The sequence below is a fragment of the Mauremys reevesii genome, linkage group 1 (assembly GCF_016161935.1).
Source record: "Mauremys reevesii isolate NIE-2019 linkage group 1, ASM1616193v1, whole genome shotgun sequence".
Taxonomy (NCBI): domain Eukaryota; kingdom Metazoa; phylum Chordata; order Testudines; family Geoemydidae; genus Mauremys; species Mauremys reevesii.
In genome coordinates, this window is record NC_052623.1 from 219,654,334 (window position 1) to 219,672,032 (window position 17,699).

A 17,699-nucleotide genomic window follows, 5' to 3' on the forward strand; every position below is an offset into this window, starting at 1 on the left:
CCTCTTCCTGGGACTCTCAGTGACTCTCAGCCAGCCAGTAAAACAAAAGGTTTATTGGACAACAGGAACGCAGTCTACAGCAGAGCTTGTAGGCACAACCAGGACCCCTCAATCAAGTCTTTCTGGGGGTTCAGGAAGCTTAGTTCCCAGCTTGGAATTCCCTGAATTCCTCCCCCCAGCCCAAAACCGAAATTGAACTAACTCCTTCCAGCAGGCTCTCTTCTTTTGTCCAGCTTTCCCGGGCAAAGGTGTCGAACCCCCACCTCCTCCCTGCCTGGCTCAGGTTACAGGCTCAGGTCCTGTCCTTCACCTAAAGTCATCCCCGGCTTTCCCATCCCCCACACAGACAGTCCCTACTGTATCACAGCTCTCCCCCCTTCGAGACTGAACTGCCCAGTGACCTGGGGAAGTTTGCCCCCGCTCCCTCTCCGGGCCAACGCGTCTGCTATCAGGTTGGCACTTCCCGTCACATGGACTACGGCCATGTCATAATCCTGCAGGAGCAGGCTCCACCTCAGGAGCTTGGCATTGGCTCCTTTCATCTGGTGCAGCCAGGTTAGGGAAGAGTGGTCGGTGTACACGGTGAAGTGTCGCCCAAAGAGATATGGCTCTAGTTTCTTAAGGGCCCACACCATGGCCAGGCATTCCTTCTCGATGGCCGCGTAGTTCTGCTCCCGGGGTAGCAACTTCTTCCTCAGGTACACGATGGGGTGTCTCTCCCTCTTTTTATCCTCCTGCATTATCACCGCCCCCAGAAAAGGGCTTGTCAAAGTCTGGGTTTGCCAGAACTGGGCCACTAACCAGAGCCTCCTTCAGCACCCAGAGAACCTCCTGGCACTCCTCTGTCCAGACCACCATGTCTGGCTTCCCCTTCTTGCACAGATCAGTGATGGGGCCGGCTATGGCGTTAAAGTGGGGCACGAACCTTCAATAGTACCCTGCCATCCCAATAAAGGCTTGGACTTTCTTTTTGGTTTGGGGAGCGGCCAGTCTCTGATCACCTCCGCTTTGGCTGGTTCTCGCTTTAGGCAGCCGCTCCCCACCCAATGGCCCAATAAGATACTTCAGCCAGCCCCACCTGGCACTTTACCCAGCCTCTCGGAGTTGGTCCAGCACTTGTTTAACCTGGGACACGTGGTCACCCCAGGTGTGGCTAAAGACACATATGTCGTCAATATACGCCACGGCAAACTCTCCATCCCCCTCAGTAGCTGACCCACCAGGCGCTGGAAGGTGGCCGGCGCACCCTTGAGGCCGAAAGGCAGGGTCAGCATCTCATACAGCCCAGGGGGTGATAAAGGCCGATTTTAGTCTGCAGCTGCATCCAGCGGCACTTGCCAGTAGCCCTTGGTAAGATCCATGGTGGTGAGGTATCGAGCGCCTCCCAGTTGTCTAGGAGCTCGTCAGGCCTGGGCATCGGATACAGTGATGGCATTGAGCTTTCGATAGTCCACACAGAACCGGATCGACCCATCCCTTTTGGGGACCAGCACCGCTGGTGAGGCCCAAAGGCTGGAAGACGGCTGGATCTCCCCCAAAGCCAGCATGTCCCTGACCTCTCTTTCCAGGTCTTGAGCAGTTTTCGTGGTGACTCGGAAAGGGGAGCATCTTATAGGAGGATGTGACCCGGTCTCCACCCGGTGGACAGTCAAATTAGTGCGTCCAGCCTGGTTGGAAAACAGCTGTCGGTACAGATGCAGCACCCCGCTGATCTCAGCGTGCTGGGCCAAGGTCAGCTGATTAGAGAGGGGAATTGCTTCCAGGGGGAACCAGCTTTTGTCCCAGGGAATAGATCCAGTAAAGGGTCATCTCCCTGCTCCTCCCAATGTCCACACACGGCCAACACCACAGTTCCCCTTCATAATATGGCTTCATCATATTCACATGGTACACCCGGCGGTGGTGCGCCCGGTTCGACAGCTCCACCACATAGTTTACCTCATTTAGTTGCTTGACAACCTTGAAGGGCCCTTCCCAGGCAGCCTGGCGTTTGTTCTTGCTCACGGGGATGAGAACCATCACCTGATCCCTGGTGGCGAAGGCGCGGGCCTGCGCCATGCGCTCATACCAGACCTTCTGCTGCCTCTGGGCTCGGGCCAGATTCTCCCTGGCCAGGCCCATGAGCTCGGCAAGTCTTTCCCGGAAGGTCAGGACATACTCCATCGCCTTCCCCTCCCATTCGTCTCTCATCAGGTCTAGGGGCCCCCTTACCCGCCTGCCATACAACAGTTCAAAATGCAAAAACCCGGTACATTCCTGTATGCGAACAGCAGGTGAGGTAAGTACTTGTCCCAGTCCTGCGGGTGCTGGTTCATAAATGTTTTTAGCATCATCTTTAGCGTCCTGTTGAACCTTGCCACCAGCCCGTTGGACTCGGGGTGATACGCTGAGGCCCAGTTGTGCCGGACCCCCCGCATTTCTCCCACAAGCACCGGAGCAGGGCCGACATGAAGTTGGACCCCTGGTCCGTTAAGACTTTCTTGGGGAACCCCACTCTGCTGAAAATGGTCAGCAGCGCATCTGCCACAGTGTCTGCTTTGATAGAGGACAAGGCCACCGCTTCGGCGAAATCTACCACCACCAGAATGTATTTCTTCCCCGACCAGGTCGTCTTGCTGAGAGGTCCCACTATGTCCATGGCCACCTTCTGGAAAGGTTCTTCTATGATGGGTAAAGGCCCTTTGTCCCGGGCCTTCCCCACCCTCTGGCAGGGGGTCACAGGATTGGCAATACTGTCGGACATGGGTAAAGACCCCAGGCCAGTAAAATTTCTGTAGCAGCCTCTGCCGGGTGCGCCGAATTCCCTGGTGCCCTGCGAGAGGGATATCATGGGCCAGGTACAGTAGCTTGTGGCAAAACTTCTGAGGAACCACCAGCTGCCTCCTGATCCCCCATGCCTCTACTTCCCCTGGGGGAGCCCGGTACAGGAACACCTTCTCCCACAGGAACCTCTCCTTGAAACCTCTCCTCATGGACTGTACCACACTGAGGTCAGCCAGGTCCCTTGGTCTCCGCAAGGAGGGAATCTTTCTGCAACTTGGCCTGGAACTCGTCGGCTGGGGAAGGGTTGGGTCAGAAGCCACAGCCTCCCCTGAGCCTTGCCTTTGGGTGTTCCCGCCCCACCAGGGTAGGGTTCTGTGCCTCTGGGGTGACATCCTCCCCAAGGTCAGGACGTAGTGTCCCTCGCCAGCTCTGGGTCACGACTAAGGCGTTCCGGGGGTTGCTGGCCAGTCCTCTAGATCCCCACCCCATCAACACCTCGGTGGGCAAATGGTGGTGCACCCCCACCTCCTTGGGGCCCTCCTTGTCCCCCCATTTCAGATGCACCATCGCCACGGGCACCTTGAATGGGGTCCCACCCACCCCTATCAGGGTCAGGAAGGTGTTGGGCATCACCTGATCTGGGGCCACCACCTCGGGCCGGGCCAGCGTCACCTCAGCGCCCGTGTCCCAGTATCCATAGACTTTCCTCCCATCCACCTCCAGGGGAACAAGACACTCGCTCCACAGGGACAGCCCACCTTGTAAACCGAGAACCTTGAGTCCGGGGCATCCAACGCCCCCAGAGGAGCCGACCTGGGGACCGCCTCTCTCCTGAGCAGTTGATAAGCTGCCAGCCCCTGGGAAGCCTGCCTCTTGTCCGTCTGGGCCTCTACCAAGTTAACCCGGTGTGGGGGTCAGTTGGCTCTGTCTGTCCTTGAGCCTGGGGCACTGGGACCGTATGCGGCCTCTCTGGCCACAGTGATAGCAGCTCATGTCCCTTTGTCAACTTACCCATTTCATGTTTCATATTCAGAGTCACTCTGAACTGAACTAGGTGGGATTGTCTGTGGTGGAGGGAAATATGTCTCGGTGTGCCTCCAATTTGCTTTTTCCTTTGATAGGGATTTTAAGGGGTCCCGCTTGCCCCAAGCTGAGTTAGCTGCCAGACCCCCACCCATAGGGTCAGAAGCAAACTGCATCCTAACCCCTGCCTTTCAGGCCCAGGCCTGTTAGCAAAACCCAATTGCTATATAGGACAAAGGTTAACTTCTGCAATTCTTGTTTGTCTATATAACGGGCACCAGAAAGTAAAGCAAAAAAAGAAACCAAGCGGCCCTAAGGTGCCCAGCTGTAATACGCAGAGTCTAGCTAGAGCTTTTGCAGAAGTAACCGCAAGCAGGGGTCTTACAGGCAGGCAGACTACCAACAAAAACCACATTTGGGACAATAGCAGGAAAAGCCCTAGATGGTGACAGGCTCGCTAAAAGTAAGAAAGTATGCCAAATAAGGAGTTGGTAACGTGTAATGTGTGTGATGTGTAATTATGCTTTGTGGTTTTGGCCTTTATAAGCTTGGTGAAAGTCTGTTAAAGGCAAGGCAGCTACCCCCCCCCCCTTCTTTGCGTGGGGCTACGTTGACATTCCCTTTATGCATAATTGTACCCCAATAAAGGTGCCTCAGGCTGTGTCTGACCCAAAATCAAAGGTGTGGTCAATTTTTCCACGACACCTTTTATTCCAGGAATTTCTCTCTAACCACACAAGAGCTGGTTATTATTTCCTTGGACTGACATACTCAAAGCCTGAGGGCAGATGAAAGTGGATCAGCAATGAAGAACTGAACAGTGATGTGTAGCTTCATTCTTTTCTAACTCTGTAAATATTTCTGTTGGACATCTGGGACTTACTAGCCCCAAGGCCAGTAATAGGAACAGAAAATTGTCAGGGATTTCTCTGAATGGGTAACAGTATTCACTAGTGGAATCAGTGCTGGTGTCATATGAGGGACTAGAACTCCCACTAAGAGGAAAGGAACTTGGGAGGGAAATGAGAAGAGGGTAATTTGTATTCATACAGATGTGGGAAGAAAGGTGTTTGTGTGAAGGGGATATTAGTGGGGATATAACTAACTTGGATGTGTTGGCTGGAACAGCCCAGAGGAGGTGCCAGGAGAATATAGCCAACAGAAGTGGAAGGGAAGAAGACTATTTGACCCTAATAACTTTCAGATGTGTTTGTGGGAAGGGAGGTTGAGGAGTGTGGGTTGGGAGAGTCTCACTGGGAAGCAGCCTCTAGTTTCACTCCACAGAAAAGTGATCAGTAGCAGAGTCACTGTCCCCTCTGAGCATCTGTCCCCTTTTTCTAGGCTCACGGGTATATAGTTGGGACATAGCTGGAGCTAAAGCCATATTTTCAATTCGCTTTCTCACTGCACAGATTTGATATACAAAAGAATCTCCATGACTATGCCTGCGCTGTTATTGGCTTTAATAAGGTGGTGACTGCAGTTTGTTCTGAATCCTCACACATCCACTATATCTGTAAGAAGACAATGGGATAACTATAGATCCTCAAGATGAGAAAATTGCAGGCACAAGAACATGCCTGGGTTATCCAGATGCCAACAAGGATATTTCTCTCTATAAACATCCTCAGCACATGTACCCTCATATGCATACAAACACATACTCTTACGCAGGCACTCACAAACCTGTTTTCATCTGATCATAAACAGCAATGGCATGATCATCATGTCTGGTTGGACTGCACACAGGACAAATTCCAGACCTCTTTTCATGTCACCACAGAGACCAACAGACAAACTTTCAGTGGGCAAGTGGTCTCTGAACAGATGTTGAAAAAAATGCAAAAAATTAGTAAAACTAAAATCTTCTTGTTAAAAAAAATATAATAAACAATAACAGTGATTAACCTTTCAGCTGTCCCTAAGCCGATCAGATAAGGGTAAGGAATGGTGTGCCTAGCCTCTGTTTGTCAGAGGGTGGAGATGGATGGCAGGAGAGAGATCACTTGATCATTTCCTGTTAGGTTCACTCCCTCTGGGGCACCTGGCATTGGCCACTGTCGGTAGACAGGATACTGGGCTAGACGGGCCGTTCTTATGTTCTTAGATATGGGCAGTCGGATATGGATATTCACTAACACTGGCAGTCATCACTGGCATGGACATTGAAGGCAAGTGCTGTAGGAGTCCCAGTTCATGGAAGACAATGGAAGTACCATGATTTACACCAGTTGATCACCTGATACAGAGTTTGAGCAGATGTTCTGAGTGCTCGCACTTCACTGCTTCTCAGATGTCTGGGACTTGCTTGGTTCATGGGACCCTAGATTAAATAGTCTCTTACTGAAAGCTTTCAAATAGAGTCATCCTGCATCTAATGTGTTATGGGGCAATCCTGATTTACCATAAGTTTGTCCTTCATCTGCAGGATGACAAAAGAGTCCCACATTAATTTCAGAATTCACAACAATGTTGCATCTTTGTGCTTTGATAGTGTATCACTACATGATGTTATTTCAGTCAGTAAGATGGGATGCTACCTCATCACTCAGTATCATAACAACGAATTGTGATATAGCCTCTTGGAAGCCAGCATTTGCTTTTCTGTGCCTTCTCCTTTTCCTGCCAGCAATCTGTATGCTGCAGGGACATGGCTCTTTGGTGGCAGACAAGTCTATTGCAGCCTCCAAAAGTGTTTCAGCGCCAGCCCTCTCCAAGGTAGCTTAACAGCATTTGACAATGAGCTAACGGTTACCACCACCAGTTCAGGGTCTCTTTAGGTGATGAAGAGGATGAGAAAGAAATCAGATTAAAAATAAATGGTAAACAGAATATTTACACAGCTAGAATGAAACGTTGCAAAAATAACTGCTAGCTAGATTAAAATCAGTTATTAATATTTGTAATTTACCACTTTGCAGCCATATCAAAAAGTCTGAGTCCTACTCACTAATGTTTACAATCTAAAAGGCAACACACAATCCGAGGAAGGAGACAGGGATGGACAAGAGAAAATGTTTTAACATCTATTGGTATTTGCCTTTGTTTTATATTTTAACTTTGCTTTTTCTTCTTTAACCTTTACATATATATTTTTATCATTATAATTTTGTATTTTTTTTTTCAAATACAAATATACCATATGCCAGATTCGTCATAATACACGAAATCAGTAAAGAGGGTTACTATAAAGGAAGGCGAGGAGAAGTGATGTATCTCTCTTCAGGGTCTGCATTAATCAGTGTCTCAAACATGGGCATATACTTGCAGCCATTGTCCACTTCAATCTGAGGTTAGTCAGGATCAAGAGGGTGCTCTGCACAATTGGTTTGGTAAGCTGAACTGCCAGACAGACAAATACTCAGGAGACCACATGGAGATACTGTCAGTTCTGATGAATATCTCTCTCAGGGACAAGAAAAAGTAGATGAAGCACCTATGTGAGCCTTCATGTGGGGCTCACTGAAAATGAATGCATTTCATTACATTTGCTGGATGTTGTTGTAGGGGGAGGTGAGGATCGGGATGGAGGAAATTACTACAAGCACTAGAGAACCTAAGGGGACAGGATAATTAAGAGGAATATGTAAGACAAGCTCATAATTAGGGCTGTCAATTAATCACAGTTTAACTCATGCGATTAACTCAAAAAATTAATCATGATTTAAAAAATTAATCATAGTTTTAATTGCACTGTTAAACAGAATACCAAGTACCATAGTGCAATCTCTTTATCTTGAAAGTGCAATTTACAAATGTAGATTTTTTTGTTACATAACTGCACTAAAAAACAAAACAATGTAAAATTTCAGAGCCCACAAGTCCACTCACTCCTACTTCTTCTTCAGTCAATCACTAAGAAAAATAAATTCAGTTACATTTATGGGAGATAGTGCTGCCCACTTCTTATTTACAATGTTACCTGAAAGTGAGAAGAGGCCCTCTCATGACACTTTTGTACCTGGTGTTGCAAGGTATTTACATGCCAGATATGCTAAACATTCGTATGCCCCTTCATACTTGGGCCACCATTCCGGAGGACATGCTTGCATGCTGATGACACTCATTAAAAATAATTTATTAATTAAATTTGTGACTGAATTCCTTGGGGATGAATTGTGTGCCTCCTGCTCTGTGTTTTACCTGCATTCTGCCATATATTTCAGGTTATAGCAGTCTTGGATGATGACTCAGCACAGTGTTCATTTTAAGAACATTTTCACTGCAGAGCTGACAAAATGTAAAGAAGATACCAATGTGAGATTTCTAAAGCTAGCTACAGCACTTGACCCAAGGTTTAAGAATCTGAAGTGCTTTCCAAAATCTGAGAGGGACAAGGTGTGGAGCATGCTTTCAGAAGTCTTGAAAGAACAACAGAACTTGAACCACCAAAAAAGAAAATCAGCCTTCTGCTGGTGGCATCTGACTCTCATGAGGAAAATGAGCATGTGTCAGTCCACACTTCTTTGGATTGTTATCAAGCAGAACCCATCATAGCATGGACATCTGTCCTCTGGAATGGTGGTTGAAGCATAGAATCATAGAACTGGAAGGGCCGTAGAGAGAAATAATTGGAGACATACCAATCTCCTGGGACTGGAAGGGACCTTGAAAGGTCATTGAGTCCAGCCCCCTGCTTTCACTAGCAGGACCAGTTACTGATTTTTGCTCTAGAGCCCTAAGGGGCCCCTGTCAAGGATTAAACTCACAGCCCTGGGTTTAGTAGGCCAATGCTCAAACCACTGAGCTATCCCTCCCCCAGGTTCAGCTAGTCCAATCCCCTGCACTCATGGCAGGACTAAGTATTATCTTAACCATTCCTTACAGGTGTTTGTCTAATCTGCTCTTAAAAATCTCCAATGATGGAGATTCCACAACCTCCTTAGGCAATTTATTCCAGTGCTTAACCACCCTGACAGGAAGTTTTTCCTAATGTCCAACCTAAACTTCCCTTGCTGCAATTTAAGCCAATTGCTTCTTGTCCTGGCCTCAAAGGTTAAGAAAAACAGTTTTTTTCTCCATCCTCCTTGAACAACCTTTTACATACTTGAAAACTGTTATTATGTCCCCTTTCAGTCTTCTCTTTTCCAGACTAAACAAACCCAATTTTTTAACCTTCCCTTTTCTAGACCTTTAATCATTTTTGTCACTTTCTAGATGTCTTCTAGACATTTGTCATTTTCTAGACCTTCTAGACCAGATGTGGGCAAACTATGCCCCCGTGGCCCACATCTGGCCCGCGGGACCATCCTGCCTTGGCCCCTGAGCTCCCGGATGGAGACCCTAGTTCCTGGCCCCTCCCCTGATATCCCCCCTTCCCCTACAGCCACGCCGCCGCATGGACAGCGCTCTGGCCTGCTGCTCCCACTGGGCAGCATGGAGAGTGCAGCTGACTCTGGCCAGGTGTTGCAGCTGCAAGTTCCTGCTGCTGGTAAGGGGGTGGGGAGTGGAGGAGTTGGGTAAGGGAATGGAGGGTCCTGGGGGGCAGTCAGGGAGGATGGGGTGGTTGGATGGGGCAGAGGTTCTGGGGGGGTGGTCAGGGGATGGGGAACAGGGAGGGTTTGGAAGTGGAAGTCCCAGGGGGCCAGTCACGGGGTGGGGATGTGGATAGGGGTCAAGAGAACAGTCAGGGGACAGAGATCAGTTAGGGGTGGGGCTCCTGGGAGGGGTGGCCAGGAACAAGAAGCTGAGGGCGGTTGGATGGGGTGGGAGTCCCGGGGGCTGTCAGGGTACAGGGAGCAGGGGTTGGATAGGAGGCGGGGGTCCCAGGAGGGGGCGGTCGGGGACAAGGAGCAGCGGGGGTTGGATGAGTTGGTTCTGAGGAGAGCAGTCAGGGGGCGGGAAGTGGGAGGGGGCAGATAGGGGTCAGGCGCCAACTTGTTTGGAGAGGCACAGCCTTCCCTACCCGGCCTTCCATATAGTTGCGCAACCCCGATGTGGCCCTCGTGCCAAAAAGTTTGCCCACCCCTGTTCTAGATGTTTGTCATTTTCTAGATCTTTAATCATTTTTATAGCTTCTTCTCTGGAATCTCTTCAATTTGTTCACATCCTTCCTGAAGTGTGGCGCCCAGAACTGGACACACTACTCCAGTTGAGAACTAATCAATGTGCAGAAGAATTGCTTTTCCCAGAATAATGTTAGCTTCTTTTACAACAGTGTTACATTGTTGACCCATATTTAGCTTGTTGTCCACTATGACCCCCAGATCCCTTTCTTCAATACTGCTTCCTAGGCCGTCATTTCCCATTTTGTATGTGTGCAGCTGATTGGTCCTTCCTAAGTGCAGTACTTTTAATTTGTCCTTATTGAATTTCATCCTATTTACTTAAGACCATTTCTCCAGTTTGTCCAGAATATTTTGAATTTTAATCCTATCCTCCAAAGCACTTGCAACCCTTTTCAGCTTGATATCGTCCACAAACTTTATAAGCGTTACTCGCTGTGCCTTTATCTAAATCATTGATGAAGATGTTGAACAGAATCAGACCCGGAACTGATCCCTGCAGGACCCCATTTGTTATGGCCTTCCAGCATGACTGTGAACCACAAAGTGAAAAATGCTGAGTAATGTGAAAGGTGTAGATTCTCACATAAACCCACTGAGTCATAAGAGTTTGGTTATATCAATCATTGTTTTGGTTGAATGAAATCTGATGTGAACAGTGTGTTACCTTGAAAGAAGATGAAGAATGTCTGCTTGTGCTAATCAAGCTTGTACAATGGATATGCTCACAACTAAAATGTGTACATTTTTTTGATTTTTGTTTTGTGGCTTGCTATAACTTAATCAGTTGTACCATAAAATAAATAGAGCTTATGTCAGAGCTAGGATTTTGGCAGAACTATGTTCCTTTCTACTTTTAATGGACATTAATCTTCATGCTGACTGTTTTTCTTGTAGTACATCTTGCCCTTAGCCATGATTTGATTCATTTGAATCATTCCAAACAAATAGACATAAGAACGATGATAGAAGAATGTATTATGACAATAGAAAAGATGTATGTGCTTAGTAGGGTGACCAGACAGCAAATGTGAAAAACTGGGATGGGATGAATTGGACTGTCCCTATAAAATCCGAACATCTGGTCACCCTAATGTTTAGGGAGTGTTGTGCACTGCATTCACCCCAAAATATGTCTAAGCCTGACCACAAACAATACTGAAAAATCTGCAGGGCAACTTTGGGATTGCTCTAGTCACACAAATTCTCCTTGGCCTGCTACAGTGAGGTTCTGCGGGGGGATTAGAAAAATTAGACAGGAGCACACAATACAGAATGAATACTGAATGGCTTCCCCTCTGGACCCTGCAGAAGAGGCTCTGTTGACTCCATCAGGGAGTCTGCCACAGCTCAGATTTCCTTAGCAGTTTTGTTGCATCAGCTACTCGTTGGCACAATCCTGCTTACCCTTGATCATCACAAACTTCCAGACAGGGCTTTCTTACATATGGAGTCCAATAAAATTACCATATGCTCCAGTGGTGAACATGATCTTCTCAGGCTATTTCCTCCAGCAAATCCTAGCATGATTCCTGTCAGCCACGGAAGCACCCTTCAGCAAACAAAAATGAGGCAATGATAGCATGTCCCCCACTTCTTTTCCTTTTCCTAGTCCACTGTACACATAGAAAGAATGTTCCTCCTCCTCCACCAGCAGCTTTAATATAAAATCATTTTATTACACTTCACTTTGAATTGCTTTTAGGTTTATTTTTATTTCCTTAGCAAAAGTAAAAAATTAACCAGAATTAACCTCTCACATAAACCTAGGGAAGTCATCCTAAGCCTATTCCCCATACTTATTGCTGGGTTCAGCCTAGCAGGCTCACCAGTGAAATAGAACTCCCTCACTGTCTCCAACTTAGTCTCTTGGGGAAACTTATGTAGTTCCAGATCTTGTGGATCTGGGCCTGGAGAAAGTGCTCTGTGGCTCATGAGGCTACAGAATGGTTGATGCCAAGATCAGATGAATGGTTCGCTGGAAGGAGCTGGTTGTCATAATGTCTAGAGGCCTTCTCAGGCACAGATGGCTCTATTGAATGATGATTTACAATTTTACCTTGAGCTTATCACAGAGATTCTGAACGTAACATGGCTCATCTGTGTGTTTCCCAACTCTGAGACTTCCAGGAAACTGCAGTGCAGTTAATAGGCCCTGTTGGGAGAGAAAGATCCTGTCCTTTTCATCTCCTTCTCTTGCCTGCTCTGCTCATCTTCTTCAGAATGCAGAAGTCCGGCATTGTGGCCTGATTCCTAATCTCCTCTCCCAGGAGGGATTCCAGTCTACAATCAAACTCTGCAGCAAGTCACTGGGAGCAGAATGCTAACCATTCTCTTTGTCAGCTGATTAACGTCTGACAAATTTCCAAAAGCTGTGAAGCACCCAATAGAGGTAGCTTCCTTGCAGCATCACAGTATGGTCTCAGAGTTTGGTGGCACAGACACATTGTCAAGGCAGTGGATGGGCTAGGAGTGGGAACAGGGAGGACAAGAGCAGGACATTCATTTAAAGCTAACAATCCATCCAGGGCCAGATGAAGAAAATTTCCCATATCGCCTAAGCAGCAAGGAGGTTTGCGGGAAGCTCCCACTGATTCACTCTTCAAACCTTAATAGTCTCTGCACTTAAAATTCACTTAAAAATCCCTGGCCACCATCCCAGGGCACCCATTCACTACAATGAACATTAAGAGCTTGTAAGGTAACTCCCTCCTCTTCATGTGCCAGTATATTTATGCCTGTATCTGTAATTTTCACTCCATGCATATGAAGAAGTGGGCTTTTTAATCCACGAAAGTTTATGCCCAAATTAATCTGTTAGTCTTTAAAGTGCCACCAGACTCCTTGTTGTTTCTGATAACTGAGAGCTAAAGAATATGTTCAGCACAGTTACTACTGGAAGTTGCTCAACGTTACTGTTCCATCCAGGGCCAGATGAAGAAAATTTCCCATATCGCCTAAGCAGCAAGGAGGTTTGCGGGAAGCTCCCACTGATTCACTCTTCAAACCTTAATAGTCTCTGCACTTAAAATTCACTTAAAAATCCCTGGCCACCATCCCAGGGCACCCATTCACTACAATGAACATTAAGAGCTTGTAAGGTAACTCCCTCCTCTTCATGTGCCAGTATATTTATGCCTGTATCTGTAATTTTCACTCCATGCATATGAAGAAGTGGGCTTTTTAATCCGCGAAAGTTTATGCCCAAATTAATCTGTTAGTCTTTAAGGTGCCACCAGACTCCTTGTTGTTTCTGATAACTGAGAGCTAAAGAATATGTTCAGCACAGTTACTACTGGAAGTTGCTCAACGTTACTGTTCCTGGAACCATTGTTGGCTGCAGAGCAGGGCCGCCCAGAGGATTCCGGGGGCCTGGGGTCTTCGGCGGCGGGGGGGCCCCACGTCAGTGGTAATTTGGCGGCGGGGCCCTTCCGTTCGGGACCCACTGTGCCCCGAAGACCGCGGCGGGGGCCCCTGCCACCGAAGCGGGACCCGCCTCTGAAGTGCAGCAGGTGTACCGACACATTGCGAAACCCTCGCGTTTTGCTACTAGTTGCAGTTTCTGCCACACAATGTAACCGTCTGGGCTCCTGCTCAGGACTTGCTGCCGCCTGGTCCATGGGGTTGCGAATCAGGAGGGACAGGGTTTGTGGTCGAAAACACTCACATTCTGCTTCCTCCGGGCTAATGTGCCAAATTGACCTATTGCAGGGGTCTGGGGGGTTCTGCGTTTTCATTTAATTTTAAATGAAGCTTCTTAAGCATTTTTAAAACCTTATTTTCTTTATATACAACAATAGTTTAGTTATATATTATAGCCATAAAAAGAGACCTTCTAAAAATATTAAAATGTATTACTGGCATGCGAAACCTTAAATCAGAGAGACTAAATGAAGACTCGGCACAGCTCTTCTGAAAGGTTGCCGAACCCTGATCTTTTGGATGCTTGAGGCATGCTCTTTCACTTTTTTGGGCTGTTGCTGGGTGATGGTTGGTGCCAATGGGCTGTCACTGCCTGGAGGTGGTGCTGCTGTTGCCCAGGGCTGGGTGGGGAGCTGGGCTCTGGGGGGTGCCCGGCTCACAGGGGCTGGGCTCAGGACTGTGAGAAGATGGGGTTGGAGGTTGTCTGGCTCAGAGGGGCTCGCCTCAGAGCTGGGGGTCTGGGGTGGGGGTGGGGTCGGAGGATGCCCACCTCAGAGCAGCTGGGCTCAGAGCTGGGGTCAGGGCTGTGGGGAATGGGGTCAGGGGTGTCTGGATCAGAGGGGCTGGGCTCGGAGCTGGGGTCAGGGCTGTGGGGAATGGGGTCAGGGGTGCCCAGCTCAGAGGGGCTGGGCTCAGAGCTGGGGTCAGGGCTGTGGGGAATGGGGTCAGGGGATGTCCGGATCAGAAGGGCTGGGCTCGGAGCTGGGGTCAGGGCTGTGGGGAATGGGGTCAGGGGGGTGTCTGGATCAGAGGGGCTGGGCTTGGAGCTGGGGGTCAGGGCTGGGCCTGGGGTCGGGGGGTGCCTGACAAACACCTCCTGAGACCCCCAATCCAACCCCCTTCCCTGCCCCTGACCGCCCTCCCTGCCCCCTGAGTGTCCCTGGGACTCCCTGCCCCTTAGCCACCCCCCCCCCCTCCCCGGCTGCTCACCCGCGGCTCACCGCGCGGCAGCCGCATGGCTCCGGACGGGGCTGAGCTCTTCCCGGCTCAGAGCCGCGTGGGGAGGGGGCGGGGCCGCCAGCTCCAGGCTGAGCTCAGCTGCCTCCACTCGGCCCGGAGCTTGTAGCCCCGCCCCCTGACCACGCGGCTCTGAGCGGGGCAGGGCGGGGCGGGGCTCAGCCCCCCCAGCCAAGCTCCTGCTGCGCTGTTTAGGACCCGGGGAACAAGCGGAGGAGGAGCGGCCCGTCTTCTGCAGCCAGGTGGGGCCGCGCTACCGGTAAGGGGCTATCCCTCTCCCCCAAGCGGAGCCGGGAGCCCGGCCCTGCCCGGCTGCAGGGGACGGGCCGCTCCTCGGCTTGCAGCGGCAGGATGAGCTGGGGCCCCAGCCTCAGCATTTTGCCGCCCCCTATATTTTGCCGCCCTAGGCAGAAAGTGATAAGCACCCAGCAGCTCCAACTGGCCAAAATGGGTATGTTTCAGTGCTAAATGTGTGCCACAACTTGCCAGGGCTGATTCTAGACTTGGCAGTTCATAGCCCGGCACCTCTGGGCTTGCCACATCAATTATGAAACTAAAACAATTGCTTGGGCCCCAGCACCTCTTTCATTACAAATTAAGCACTTGAGCAGTATGCCTACACTGCAATTAAAAGCCTGTGCCAGCTGACTTAGGCTCACAGGTCTTGGGTTAAGGGATTGTTTAATTTCAGTGTAGCTGTTGGAGCTCAAGGCTGTAGCCAAGGCTTTAGGACCCTGAAAAACTCCCAATTAACTTTATTCATTTGTCCTCTGTGAATTGTCCCTTTGAGTTTAAAGTCTGTTAGGTTCATTTTTGAGTAATTCATTATGCTTTTTGTTTGACTATTGGTAACAGCAAAATTTATAAACTGTTATTGTCACCTGTAGAACATGAGGGTTAACACATTAATTACTACAAGCTGTGGCTTCTTAAAATATGTGAGGAAGGAAGAGCCTGGGGTTAGAGCACTAGTCAGAGACCTGAGTTCAATTCCTTGCTCTGTCACAGGCTTCCTGTGTAAACTGAGGCAAGTCACTTAGGCTCAGATCCACAAAGGTATTTAGGCCCCTAACTTTCATTGAACATTAGCAGGCTAAATAACTTTGTGGATCCGGGCATTAGCTTTGCTGAACCTTAGTTCCCCATCTGTAAAGTGGGATAAAGGCACTTCCCTACCTCACATGGGTATTATGAGGATAAACCCATTACAGATTGTGAGGTGCTCAGGTACTACAGTGATGGGGTATATACATACTTTTGCTAGAGCAACACACAAAGTGGCAGTGCCCTCCCGCTCAGCCCTCACTAGTTCCAGAGGTCACTCACGCCCTCCTTCCAAACAGCAGTTTAAAAGAGGAACTTGGGAAACTTCCCTATAGACAAACAGCAGATAAGGTAAACACTTACTTAGGCTAATCATGTGCCTGCTGATCTGCAAAAGTTTTCAGCATCATTTTAAGTGTCCCATTAAATCTCTCAAGAAGTCCTTTAGTCTGGGAGTTACAGAGAATGACCAGAGATGTTGAATCCCACATTTCTCTCTTAGTGTGGGTAGACATAAAGTATTGTGCTCTCTTCTCCTTGATTAAGCCTCTCGAGGAATGAAACCATCATTGTGTTGTCTCAGCTCTTTAGCTGTTGTGGACGCATGATGTGTTTCCTAACTGCAAGCTGTTTAGAAGAGCACCCATCCTGTGAAATGATACAAAAGAGGAAGCCTTTATGGACACTGATTCTCTTCTGAGACAGAGAGAGAGCGAGAGAACGAGAGGCACATACACAAAAAGAACCACATCATGATCGCCACGGAAGCCAAGAAATATAAAAAATTGTGACCAAGACCCAAAGGACAAATACTGTTAATTCCCTTCCACAGCATCTATTCCAGACCAAGAGATACAATGGAAAAAGATTTTTGAACCATCCCCTCTGTGTGGTGAGCTCTTTCTGAGAAATCCTGTAATTCTCCTGCCTTTTATGACTATAATGGTTTCTTGGGATTGCAAAGATTTCAGTGGGTTGGAATAAGCAAGATTCACAGTCTCCTGTTTAATTATGAGAGACTCCAATTGCTGATTCTTATTGAGGAGCATGGAAGGGATATATAGAACTGGGCATAGGATACAAGATTGTAGATGACCCGGGAGACTGCTCAGACTGCTGTGTGCTGCTGTCTTCATGGGGCTGGAAGGATGCAGAGTAAGGCACTTTATATAACAGGCTGATTTAAAAAAAAAGTTTTGTTTTTTTAAATTAAATATTGCCGATCAAATGCCATCTCCTTTTATCTTTATATAGATGCTGTCTGCTTTTGCAAAATGCTCTGGGAGGATTCAGTCAATGAAAGTTAGGGGCCTAAATACTGTTGTGGATCTGAGCCTAAGTGACTTGCCTCAGTTTACACAGGACATCTGTGACAGAGCAGGGAATTGAACCCAGGTCTCTGACTAGTGGTACCCCAGGTATAACAACTGCTTTGCTGCATTACATGATTACTATGCAAAAACTATCTTATTCAATTTAAAGGGATATATGTTAGTTGCCCGAGTTATTGCATTGGAATCACAGCTTTGTTAATAACCAGTGGAATTTATCTGTAGAGATTCAGTGCATAGACGATCTACCTTATTGTACAGTTACTAAAATTTGAATAGACATTTTGAGCCAAACTCAGGTCTTGTGCAACTTCAATGAAGTTCAGTTATGTTACACTGGAGAAGAATTTGGCACACTCTAATTAAATACCAGTAATTAGACTCTCTCTCTCTCTGCACCTAAATGTTCCCTATTACTATAATGTCTGAGCACCTACTGAGTATTTACAACAGGAATAACAAGAACAATCTCTCTCTCTCTCTCCTTCTCTCTCTCTTTCTTCCTTACCTATGAGAGGGTCCAATGGCATGGTGATGAAAATGCTAGCAACAGCCAGGAACCCTGTCACTCTAGCAGTCCCATAATGGCTGTGACTGGTAGAGCTGAAGCAGTGATAACACCAGTGGGAAATTTTAGAAAAAAAATCCTAGTATAAGCAGAGCCACAGGGAGCTAGGGCTTGTCCCATTGAGGGCTATGAGTATAAGGACAGAGCATTGAACTGGACTCCAGGGGCGAGTCCCCTCTTCCCGCGGCTCCGGTTGAGCTCCCGCAGGCGTGCCTGCGGCAGGTCCACCAGAGCCAAATGCAGCCCCCCCGGGAAAGGGCCGCCCCACGCGCCTGCTTGGCGCGCTGGGGTCTAGAGCCGGTCCTG

At 48.4% G+C, this 17,699-nt stretch overlaps 1 protein-coding gene across 10 annotated transcripts in view; it reads left to right on the forward strand.

Annotated features, from left to right (window-relative positions):
- Window positions 1-17,699, forward strand: part of LOC120385042 (C-type lectin domain family 5 member A-like) — a 34,362-nt gene that overhangs the window by 2,389 nt on the left and 14,274 nt on the right. The window contains exons 1-2 of one of the 10 annotated variants that reach the window (XM_039504153.1): window positions 15,890-16,386; window positions 16,749-16,912. The exons of 1 other annotated variant lie outside the window; for it this stretch is intronic. Coding sequence is in view for 3 of the 9 variants with exons in the window: in XM_039504121.1 (XP_039360055.1) it covers window positions 16,586-16,649 (64 nt within the window). In the remaining 6 variants the exon portion in view is untranslated. 8 more of the 10 variants (XM_039504180.1, XM_039504162.1, XM_039504132.1 and 5 more) reach the window with 8 other exon arrangements.